The 12,500-nt window shown below is 33.0% G+C and overlaps 1 protein-coding gene across 4 annotated transcripts in view; it reads left to right on the plus strand.

The window, feature by feature from the left end:
• The window catches only part of LOC122630278 (gamma-aminobutyric acid type B receptor subunit 2), a 240,194-nt gene that overhangs the window by 182,906 nt on the left and 44,788 nt on the right, over positions 1–12,500 (plus strand). For all 4 annotated transcript variants that reach the window (XM_043814615.1, XM_043814616.1, XM_043814618.1 and 1 more), the window contains one exon: positions 6,326–6,463. In XM_043814615.1, the coding sequence (XP_043670550.1) occupies positions 6,326–6,463 (138 nt within the window). The remainder of the gene's footprint in view (positions 1–6,325; positions 6,464–12,500) is intronic.

Genomic DNA, 12,500 nt, shown 5'->3' on the forward strand with positions numbered 1-12,500 from the left:
CTGGTTTACCTAGAACGTCACCGCGTATGCGGCTTACCTGTGTCTACATAGAGGAATATATGCAGCAAATTCGTACCCCGTTTTGTCGCTTATGCTGAACGTTCTATGACGAACGTACTATTCACGACCAGAGCTCATGAAATATTTTCAATCATCAGAGAACACGTCAATTATAAATAAGATTATATCGTCATATGTAGTTCTTTATATAAGATTTCCAATTCGAATTGGGTTACGATCGATCTGATCTTATATTTCTCTTTCTCTCTCTCTCTCTCTCTCTCTTTCTGTTCGTTTGTTACGTTATTTTTAAAGGAGTGTGATTTTGTTCACTTTATCAAATTCTTTCGATCGAATTTTATTATTTCGCTGGGTCGACAAATTCAACAACGAATTTCTCAAACAGGCTGTCGAACTTTTAACTTTTCTATTGTATATTAATTCGTTAATTCTAATTTATAATTTTCTTCTAGTCAGAAATTGTAAATAGAATGGCGAGCATTGTAGTATATAAAATTATTTCGCGAATAACGTCGATCATGTTACGATCATGGATTGAATCGAAACGGCAAATAAAGATGTCGTAAAGGTATCATCGTGTTTGCTAATATGTCCGACACGTTGCATTCGATAACTCGATTAAACAACTCGTCGAATTCCTCTCATCGAAACTAATTTTATTACTCGCACAATGTCAAGTATTTTATTATTGAAGAATTCGTTCGTTTTTCTCTTGTCAATTTTCCTTTCACACTTTTTCGCGTTTCTAAATATTCGATCCCTCTATTCTTTTGTAATTCTTTTTGGCTTTGCCATCGTATTATATAAACATCGAAATACTAAAGGATACATCAATGGAAATCGCTCGGACAATAAAAATTCCTTTTGCCGGCGCCACGTCGACTAAGAAACGAATAAAAATCGAAGAATTCAAAGAAAAAGAAGGAAATATCTCTCGCTTCGAATACTTTTTAACTATTGGCCTGTAAGTAAACGAAATATTATTATTCTCGAGCGTATCTCAAAGGAGATTTAAAACTGTACAACAGTACGTCTATCTCAAAAGTTTCGAGAAAGTATCTTGAGAATACAAACAAAATAAAATTTCAACATTAAAGTCATGTATATGTATATATATATATATATATATATACCCTCACATATATGCATCAGACAAGAAATATATTTTACGACTTATATAAAAGTATAAAGTATCATTTAATACATCTTGCACCTAATTTCTTATTCTCACTTCCATAACAGATAATCCAGCTAAAAGCTTCGAGAAATCTTACACTCTTTGTCATATTTTCTTAAGTAATTAGATCCTCGATCAAAGCTTTCGAAACAACCCCCGGAGTTTCCGTTTTCCTTCGTAAGTGAAATACAATTTCCATCGGCGATGTCCAAGTTCACGAGATGTTTTAACTTTATACTTCTAGGCTAGTAGTTTCTTAGAAGGATAATAGATCAATGCCAATCCAGTTGACGTTGAAATAACTTGAGGGATCGTAAATGATTAAATCGCTGTGGGTCTGAAACATCGAAGAAATATAAATTTATCTCGATTGCTTGCCTGTTACCGACAATTAACAACGAACAATTAATGAATTCAATGACAATGCACAAAGTTTTGCGGAATTTTACTTCCCTTTCGAATCACTTCAAAACCCAAACGAAGTTGCGACTTCATAAAGGATTCCAAGTGTTCGAACGTACTTGGAAAGTAATGCGCATGGATTCGGATAAAGCCGAGTTTTGGCTTTGAGAAACGTGAGGGGATAAGGATCTCGAAGTATAAATCTGATGAAAATCCAATCCGATCGGGATCATTGGTATAGGATTTTGAACTTCAGGGACATTTCGAAACTTTGATCACGGACACAGTTATATATCACGGCGGTGGCCCCATATAAAGTCAATGCTGTTAACAAACTTGTTCACAACGATTTGGATTAGATTTTTATTTCTTTTTTTTTTTCTCACCTTTTTTTTTTCTTTCTTTTAAACATCGAAAAATCGAAAGAAGAAGGAAAAAAAATAATTTTTCTTCTTTTGCGTTTGTCTAACTTTTATATCTATCATTGCTCTACTTATATGTTGTTATATATCGTGCTATGTCATGCTATGTCGATCTTAGATACGTATATATATATATATATGTAAGATACAAGGAAATGAAAGGAAGCGAACAAAGGCAAATAGAAAAGGAAGTAATCGAATACGACGAAGTGAAAGAGAAGTCAAAGAGAAAAGTGTTTCGTTTAAACGAAACTAAGGACAAGGAGTTTCTCAAAGTAGCTAGGAAGAAAGAAAGGTAAAATATAATTCGTAAATTTGAATCAGTTGTATATTCTTCAACAACTCCTGAAAGATCTTCTACATTTCTCTTATACATAACTTTATGGAAAATTGTTCTATCACTAGAGTTCATCGAGTTCGGAAATTCCTTTGACATTGAATCACTCGATCGCCGAGAGGTTGAAATAATTAAAGTATAGTTTAATCCCTTAGGCAGTAAGCAAAAGCTTAACATAGATCTCTGGTTAAGTCGTAAGAGCCATGAGGAAAGCTTTCGACCTTTAAACTTTGTTCCGGCCTCGAGGATAATCCTTCTCGTGGATATATTCGATCTCTGGACTGTGTCCTCGAATAATGGCCAAGGAGAAAGACAGAGAGAGAGAGACAAAAAGAGAAAGAGAGAGGCAGAGACAAAGTGAAAAGATATATATATATATATATCTGTCTTCTCTCTCTCTCTCTCTCTCATCGTTTTGATCTTACACGATACATAATTTCTTTAATGGATCATAAAATCTTTTGCTTTTAATTGACACAATAAAAAGAATTTTATATCTTTTCTTTCTCTTGTTGTTTTTCTTATATTATTTTTTTTTTTTTTACTCGATAACCAATGAACGTACTAGAAAATTGAATATATTTTTATTTTCGTATAAAATTTTTGTATATCGTATCGAAAGAGTATTTTCTTTTTTCCCTTTCTTTTTTATTTTCCGTTCATGCGTATGTCGTTTTTTCTTTTTCCATTTTTTTCTTTTTCTTTTCTTTTTGTTTCCTTCACTCGCATTTGCCCGCGTTCAGTTTTAACTTTTTGTTAAAACTCAACATGGTAACATTGGTAAGCACTTAAAGAGTCTCGTAATCCCTTTTCCTTTTGTTCCCACTCTTATTCCCTCGTGAACCCAATCCCTCTTTCCATTTATTTTCCATCGATTTCCTTGTTGCTGCTCAATCTACATTTAACTTGAGATAATCCTTTGATAATTAAAAGATTTATTTATTATTATTATTATTATTATTATTATTATTATTATTATTATTATTATTATTACTGTTATTTTAGTTATTATCGTTTTTTTTTTTTTTTCAATTAGATATATGTAAAATATTTCACAAGAATATATAAATCTATATAATGAATGAATGATCTTTCATCAATGACAATATTGATAACTTATTATTTCGACAAATTACTTATCGAATGATTACAATTATTTTCTCCAATTTTTTTTCCAAATTCTTTTAACAAACATACCGATACAATTTTGGTCTTCGTTATATCGGATAATTGACTCGTCGAAGTTACGAAAAAAATTGTTTGAATTAAAGAAGAGAAACAAAATAAAAAGAAAGGAAAAAAGAGAGAAAAAAGAAAAACCAATTTACATGCCTCTTGAAATTCTCTACTTACAGTCATGATCGGTAATTAGTTTTATGAAAAGAAAATGAAGATTACGAACAGTGCGAAGATAGTTTCTTTTTTTTTTTTTTTCTTTTTTTTCTTTTTATTATAGAAGAGAACGGGTTCACGATGTAACTAACTTCGTGATCTAGACCCGACTGAACTTCTTCGTAAGTTATACTTATCATCTCGAGGAGAAAAAAAGAAAAAAGAAAAAAAAGATATTAAAAAGAAAAAGAAAAAGAGTGAGAGAGAAAGAGAAAGAGGGTGGTGATGGGCGTGGAAGTGGGGTGGCAGAGAAGAGGTGGTGACGATATAAAAAAGAAAGAAAGTAAGAGGAGTAAGAATTTTTCTTTCTCGAGAAGTTTAATTCTTAGACTTATCGATGCTCGTAATACCATCAGAAGAAAAGAGAGAAGATGGACTTGTACCGGCAAACAAGATTTTCATTATCACTGCACCCAGACGGAAATATTCCAATTAATTTTCATTTCTATCTAACTGGATTCCGCAAACCAACGTTGGTCCCAACGTCGGTGGTGGCTTCGTTAATTAAATATGAGAACGAAATTTTATGCTCTTAATTAAGTCGACTTTCTCTTTATCCCATCTATCTATCTCTTTCTCTCTCTCTCTCTCTCTCTCTCTCTCTCTTTCTCTCTCTCTCTCTCTCTGTCTGTCTCTATATTATGTAACGAGATAATTCGTTATAACAATCATAATAACAATATTTATTACGATCTATAAACTCGTAAAAAGCATTACACTGTATTGCCTGCATCAAATGAAGGGTGAAAGAAAATGTTTTTAAAAAAATGTAACAAAAAAAAATGAAAAAAAAAAAAAATTCTTCAAATTGAATAAAGAGAAAAATAAACGGTGTTAATAATCGTGAGTCTAAATCGTTAAGGTCCTGGAAACAAATGTTATTATAATATCGATGATTCTTCATTATTACACCGGCTGATTAGATGCAATTATATTAAGCGATCTTCTAATGCATATTCATTTCGCGAAGTGCCGTAATAATATTGATTCAAATATACACGTGAAGAGACATACATACGTATTTCGTGTAATCTATGTAGATATAATTACATACACACGTGTTCACGTTACTGTATTTATATATGTGTGTGTGTAATATCTGTAAATGCACGGAGGTATACCACGTGCATTCACTGTACAAATACCAATCGGGAAACGTTAACGCATCGATGATAATCTGGAATTGTATAAAACCAACAGCGAATCTGGTACCCTTCCGCATGGCTGACGTATGTACACATGTGTATGTACACGTGTGTATGTGTACGTACGTGTGTGTGTGTGTATGTGTGTGTATATATATACATATAGATACATCCTGTTTCACAAATTGTACAGAATAAATACGAAGGACCGAATTATCGGTCCATCTAAAAGTTCTTAATAAAAACTCGTACCTCTTCGGACCACCAAAATTTACTATATTCCTCTTCGAATAATCCGATAATGGAGTCATAACGTTATCTTCGTATTTGGTCGTTTTTGCTCCTTTGAATTTTACTCCTCTCGTAATACCTTCGAACGTTCGTACATTTTCAGAAAATATTTTTTACGTTTATATCTCGTATTCCTTTAAAAACGATTATTTTTATATATATATATATAATTCTTTTTTATTTAATTTATTCATATTTATTTGGAATCGAAGGAAGATATTGAAAATAATGAATTAATTTTGTTTCTTTTTTTGTTCTTTTTTTTTCTTATGTTTCTTTTTTCTCTTTTCTGTAAGAAAAGGAAAAAATTAGAATCAAATTAATAATGATATTTAATATAAAAATATATATATATATAACGAAATATGTATCTACGTATGTACGTACGCTACTTGTAACATTAAATTAATTAAATCGAATCTTTTGTATTTTTTTCTTTAGGACATAATAGATCGACGTTTCGAAATTATAAATTTTTCTCGGCTTAAAATTTCTCGCATGTCTGGGAATCGTTACAAAGTTGGCAAAAAATAACTAGATGATTTGACGTTGATTATTTTGTTCATGCGATACAGTCAGATATTTACATTAACGTCAAGTTGTTAGTAATTTATTTCTATTAGATAAAATATAAAAAAAATATATATATATATACAAACACACGTATATACATATATATAGACACATCGCATTAACATAACAGAATCTACAATTTTTAAAGATACTAACAGAAAGAAAGACAGAGATAGAGAACGAGAGAAAAAGAAAGAAAAATAGAAAAAAATGTTTGGTCGCCAAGGTTAAGATGTCGTTAGCGATATGTATTTCTTTCATAAAAATAGAACGCCACGGAATTAACTGTGCACGACAGAATCCACGCGATGAACAATAAACCTTACGAGCCATAATCACGCTTCTCTACTAACTTTACAATGCTCGAGGTCAAACCGACGACGCGACCTCGCGTTTCATTTCCTATTTCTTTTGCTTTGTCATTCTTTTCGTTTCTTTCTTTTTTTCTTTTTTTCTTTTTTCTTTATTTGATTTCGATCGAAGGAAAAGATATAAATATAGCGTTTCACACGAACTAATAAATAATAAATACATTTCTGATCGTCTATCTTTTTTCTCTTTTCAGTGCAATGCTGCCGTAGGTGTCAAAGCTTTTTTCGACATGATGCATAGCGGGCCACATAAGGTTATGCTTTTTGGTGCAGCTTGCACTCAAGTCACGGATCCGATAGCGAAAGCCTCCAAACATTGGCGTCTCACGCAGGTAAAACGATTTCAATACCATTTCTCTCTTTTTTTTTTTTTTTTTTATTCCCCGTCTACAAAATAAAATTCGAATTTCAAATCGAGATGTAGATGAATGCACGTGTGAATCTACATTTATTATATTTCCTATTATTATTTTCATTATAACTAGATTTCCGGACATTGATTTCTTCTGTTTCTATAGATACTTTAAAATTAATTTTTACGAATAAATCTTCCCCATTCGTCTATGTTTTAATTAAAAATAATCATTAAAGATTATCCATTTAAGAGGCTTAGATTAAGTATATAGAAAATAAAAAAAAAGAAAAGAAAAGCAGAAATATAATACAAAAATTTACATTATCGTCATTACATCAAATTAAATCAAATTATCCTATTAAATCAAATTAAATAAATATTAATATATCGTAATTCACCGATCAATATGCATCTTCAAGGAAGAAGATTTAAGAAGAAGAAAAAAGAAAGAAAAGAGAAGAACGTAAAAAAAGAAAAAGAAAAATATAAAGAGATGCACACACACACACACACACAAGATTTTACACAGGCTATTTTACACAGACCTTATTTTTATACTACTACCGTATTAAACCTAAAGATATTACTCGCGTAGTATCACTTTAACGGAATCATTAACCTGCATCGTAACTCCTATCGTAATTCTTTCCACGTACAATAATAATAAAGAAACATGGACATATCACACACGTAACTACATATGTACATCTATCCACGTCGTCGGTTTTCTGGAGTCGCATTAATCTTCAACGAGCGGTCTTAATCCCGCTCATTCGTCCTTTCGCGCGTTAGATCAACAGAAGGGCTCGACGTTAGTGACATTAGGTGGTACTCTCATGTGGACGCGTCAATGGCTATAGCAGGATGAGGGGAATGAGAAGGGGGTGAAAGAGGGAGGAGAGGGTGAGGACGAATCGCGAGGGAAACGTCGACGTGCTTTGTGTACATCTCTCTCTCTCCCTTTCTCTTTCTCTCTTTCTCTCTCTCTCGCTGTATGCATTTTCTCTCTTTCCCTCTCACTCTACGCTTCGCTGCTAAAGCAAGAGGAAGCTTTCCTACCGGAGGCAATGATAATGTCAAGAGGGTGCAATGTCCGAAGCCTAATCAACAGATAGCACGTATGCAAATTTATCGTCACGGTCTCTCCTAACTCTGAAATAACTCGTCACGCATCATTTTCGTCGACACATTCGTTCACTATACACATATATTCGTTAACACGTTTTATGAGATGAGACGGAATATTATTCTTATTTTTTTTTACTTCTTCTTCATCTTTGTTTTCTATTTCTTTTCTTTTTTATCCTTTCGGTTTCTTGTTATTCTTTTCCTTTTTTCTGTTTTCTTTTTTCTTTTTCTCGAGATAATGCTCCATCGAATATACTTAAACGATTAGACAATTCGTATAACTAAATACATTTATTACAATGAAACAAGGAAGATTGGTACGATATCAATCGACGATATTTGAGGAGAAAAATTGTTACGAACGAAATACCGAGTATCAATGATACGAATAATAGGTATCGTTTTCACGAGATCGAATCTCTTTCTCTTTCTTCTCTCTTTCTGTCTACCTCCAGAATGAAAAACTAAGAGAAAAAGAAATACGGTGACGGTGAGGAATTTAAGAACATACATAAACGGAATACCGAATACCCGGTGGGTGTGAAAAATCGTATTATATCCGTCCGTAGCAACAAATTTCCTTCTTCTTCCTGAGAAAAATGTTTAACTCTCGACATTCGCAATTTACATGCGAATAGGGAAAAGCGTTCAACGAGAAATGTGTTGTACGACGACGACACGTAGAGAGACGTGGACGACGGTGCAATATTCTTCCAGTTGTTAGCTGCAGGCGATAAGACTTCCCGAAATGTGTCAGACCAAAGAGGGGAATCGTTCGGTCGAAGAGGGTGGTACAGGGGAAAGAGGAAAGAACGAGGAAAGAGGTATTATTTCGAAACTTTGCCGAAGTGCTGCACGCCCGTCATTTCTCTCTCGGCCTCTTAACTCTCCTCTCCTCTCCTCTCTTCTCCTTCTCTCTCCTACCTTAGAGTTTTCCATCGACGCGTTTCACACGGATCGTGCACCAATATGCATAGGGTGAGTCAGATTTAACGCAACTCCAGATCTTTTTCTGCCTCTTTTTTTTTTTTCTTTCTTTCCATCCATCCATCAATTCTTCCTTTCTCTTCTTTTCTTTTCTTTTCCTTTTTTTTTTCTTTTTCTCTTTCTTTTTCTTCTCACCTCTCGAAAACGTTTGAAAGAATTTCTAACGTTTACGACGTCACGTAGATTGTCCATAAATTTATTGCTCCTCGAAGATCTTTCGTAAATTGGATTTACGACGATAAACGACGAAATTTTGAGATTTAGTTCGAGAAACCAGCGTTGAATCGATCGACAACAAAAGAAATATATATTATCCCAGAGAAATTTTCTAATCCTTTCTATATCGTAAACCTTTCGTTTCTTATCGTGTTCTTTATATTATCAATTATTTCTATCAATCTGTATTTTTCTATAGTTCTACGTAAACTCCGTTCTATTGTTTACGATTTGATTAGACTCTCTTCTTTTCCTTTCTCTTTTCTTTTTTTTTCTTTGATATTTCTTTTCGATAATAAATATCATCCTAGTCTGACCATAACTATTAATTCGTTCTTTATGTATATATATTTCATTTACGCACACCTTAAACCTTTCCCTTACATTCTAAAAGCGATTGAATCCGAGTGAATCATCATGTTTATAAGAAAAATGAACAACTAAGGGATCAAAAGGATAAATCCTATTTTTCGAAATCCCAAATTCGTTTATTATACAAAAATCCTAAATGGGTAACATAGAAAATTACGAGGAAATAGATTGCAGTAATAATAAACGAACGATTCCAATTCTCGATAGTAATTCGGCGATCACATGGAGACACGAATCGCGATCCGGATAGTAGATAATGGATCTAACAAGGATGCCGACGAGTTCCTCCTACTCTCCTGTCGGGCCATCGGGAAAACGGGCGTCTCATTCGTTCTTCTTTCCTAGACTTATCATCCACGGTAAAAGCCTCGTAAAGTCACAAAATACCCTCGGGAATGTTATTTCATCTTACGACCGTTTTTCGGGTTCTTTTTCTATTTTCTTTATTTTCTTTTTTTCCTTTTTCTTTTCTTTTTTTCTTTTTTTTTAACTAAAAAGATAGCACGAGAGAGAGAGAGAGAGAGAGAAGTATAAAATAAAAATAGAACGCGAGATTCTTCGAATCATCTTTGAAATTTAATCTTTTTCTTCGGTCTGTTTGTCAGACCATACCACGATGCTATACCACTTACCACTCGAACTTAAATACGTATGTATTTTCATAGAGATATATGTAAAAATACAAGCAGTGTAACATCGAGAATGATGGCCGACAATTTTACGATTTAACGATGGATCGCGAGAGAGAGACAGATAGATAGATAGAGAGAGAGAGAGAGAGAGAGAGAGAAAGAGAATGAGAGAGAATGACTACCTGTATTCGATACTCGTCGAAATTCACTAAATTGGCTTTTAGAGATAAACTTCAATTTACTTTGTACAGTTTAACGAAGCTCGAAAACGAGCCATTCCTCTCTCCCTTTCTCTCTTTCTCTTTCTCTTTCTATTTCTCGCTTTTTCTCTTTCTTTCTCTCTTTCATTTCGGTTCATCACTGGGTAAATCGTCCCTGTACTAACGAATTACTTTGTATTTTTATTTTTTTCTATTTTTTTCTTGTAAACATTCATCGACCGTTCATCCATCTCTCTCTCTCTCTCTCTCTCTCTCTCTCTCTCTCTCTCTCTCTCTCTCTCTCTCTCTATCTTCGTTTACTTTCTCCTCAGCGTTATATATATATCTATTTTTTCATTCATACGCGCGAGAATATAATGAAATTAATTTCTTCTTCGCCATATTAATTATTATCATTATCATCGGTTGAACGTGTAAATGAATAAAAAGAGAGAGAGAGAGAGAGAGAGGGGGGAGAGAGAGGGAGAGAGAGAGAGGGAGAGAGAGGGAGTAAAAAAAGGGATATAAATGTTTCCACTCAAAATCTCAGAATATAATAATAGCTAAACTCGGGAACGATGATGAATACGTATTAAAATTAACGAGATACCTATCCAATAGTGCTATTTATTATTCAAATAGCTTCACGTTTAACGCTTTACTACGAGAAAATTGGATAATAAAATTAATAACTTATCTTAGAGTAGAAAAAAGTCCTATTAATGAAACATAAAGATGAAGAGAGAAAGAGAGAGAGAGAGAGAGAGAGAGGCAGGAAATTATGAGTTTCGAGAAATCAATTTCCTTGAAATCTTCCACAGTACTTAGATTACCTTCGAAAAGAGATAGCTGAACGACTGAATGCAAGAGAAAGAAAGAGAAAGATAAATATATATACATATATATATATATATATATATATATATATATATATATATATATAGAGAGAGAGAGAGAGAGAGAGAGAAAGAGAGAAAGAAAGAGAAACAGAAACTCAGAAAAGATAATGATAGAGAAAAAGAGAAAAAGAGATAATATACGAAACACGAAAAGAAAAAAATGAATGTAATAAGATATAGACGGTCCCGATTCGAGAAACGATCTCTTATTCTTGTACAAGGTCAAAGACCTCTACAACCTATCTAGCTACCTTAATGAAAGGACCGTAATCGTCGCTCGTCGATGCTGAAACTGCTTCCAATGAGTGATTCCTGCACAGCGCACCCCCTAATTAATCCACCCTCGTTAATTATCGGGAGGCATACCACTCGAGTTCGTCGACGCACCCCTTTATCGCTACTCATCCCCTTTTCCTTGTCGTTCACTAAAACTCTGTCTCTCTCTATCTGTCTATATGTCTCTCTTTCTCTCTCTCCCTTTCTCTTCCTTTCTCTGTCTGTCTCTCTCTCTCTCTCTCTCTCTCTTTCTCTTTCTCTCTCTCTCTCTCTCTCTCTCTCTCTCTCTCTCTCTCTCTCTCTCTGTCTTTATGTCTCGAAGACGTAACTTTGATCTTGACGTATTATTCGGTAAGTTTGATAATTAATATATTATAATGATGTGTTATAATAATGATGTAAAGAAAAAAAGAAAAAGAAACATATTAAGAATATTTTAAAAATATTGCATCGCTTAATTAATATTTAATCGCATTACTTAACACATCGCGTGATGAATCTTTAAAGTAATAAATAATATTAAATGTGTATGCGTGTGTAAAATGGATCTTTCTTTTTTTCTTCTTTAATTAACACAGTCTACGTTACAATCGTCGAAAAATTCTTTTCGAAGTTGTTTTTGGCATAACGTAATCTAGCTGAACGAGTATTATTTTAATTGGGAGAAATCCGCTTTTAAACACTTCAAAAATATCCCATTAAGATATATCAATGTGTGTGTGTGTGTATATATATATATAATATTCTTATTCGTTCGATTATTAGTAAGTAAAGGTGATTGAGCTAGTTATAAAATATTTTTTCTATAATTATTCATGCCTTCGTTACGATAAAATCATTTATTTCATCAAAATTTTTCATTGAATCCAATTTCAAAATAAAATTGACAAATATACGAACAAAAAATCATTTCTCCTTTAATTTCTTGTATAGAATAAGTCATCCAACTCACTCTCCTATATTTTTATCCAGCACACATACAAACGCAATACAAAATCAATTTATTAAACTGAGTGATTTCAGCAGTCCATTATCGAAAATTTATATCCAAATATTGTATATATAGAAATTTATGATACAAATATTTAACAGATTTATAAACATTTCTCTTCAATTTTTATCACAATGTCGATGATATTTTTTTCTTGCTTGATTAAAATCGAACGTCATATATTTTATATATATACATACATACATATCTACATCCTCTCTCTCTCTCTCTCTCTCTCTCTCTCTCTCTCTCTCTCTCTCTCTCTCTCTCTCTCTCTCTCTCTCTCTCTCTATCTATCTATCTCTGGGTTTTG

The sequence above is a fragment of the Vespula pensylvanica genome, chromosome 6 (assembly GCF_014466175.1).
Source record: "Vespula pensylvanica isolate Volc-1 chromosome 6, ASM1446617v1, whole genome shotgun sequence".
NCBI classification, from domain to species: Eukaryota; Metazoa; Arthropoda; class Insecta; order Hymenoptera; family Vespidae; genus Vespula; species Vespula pensylvanica.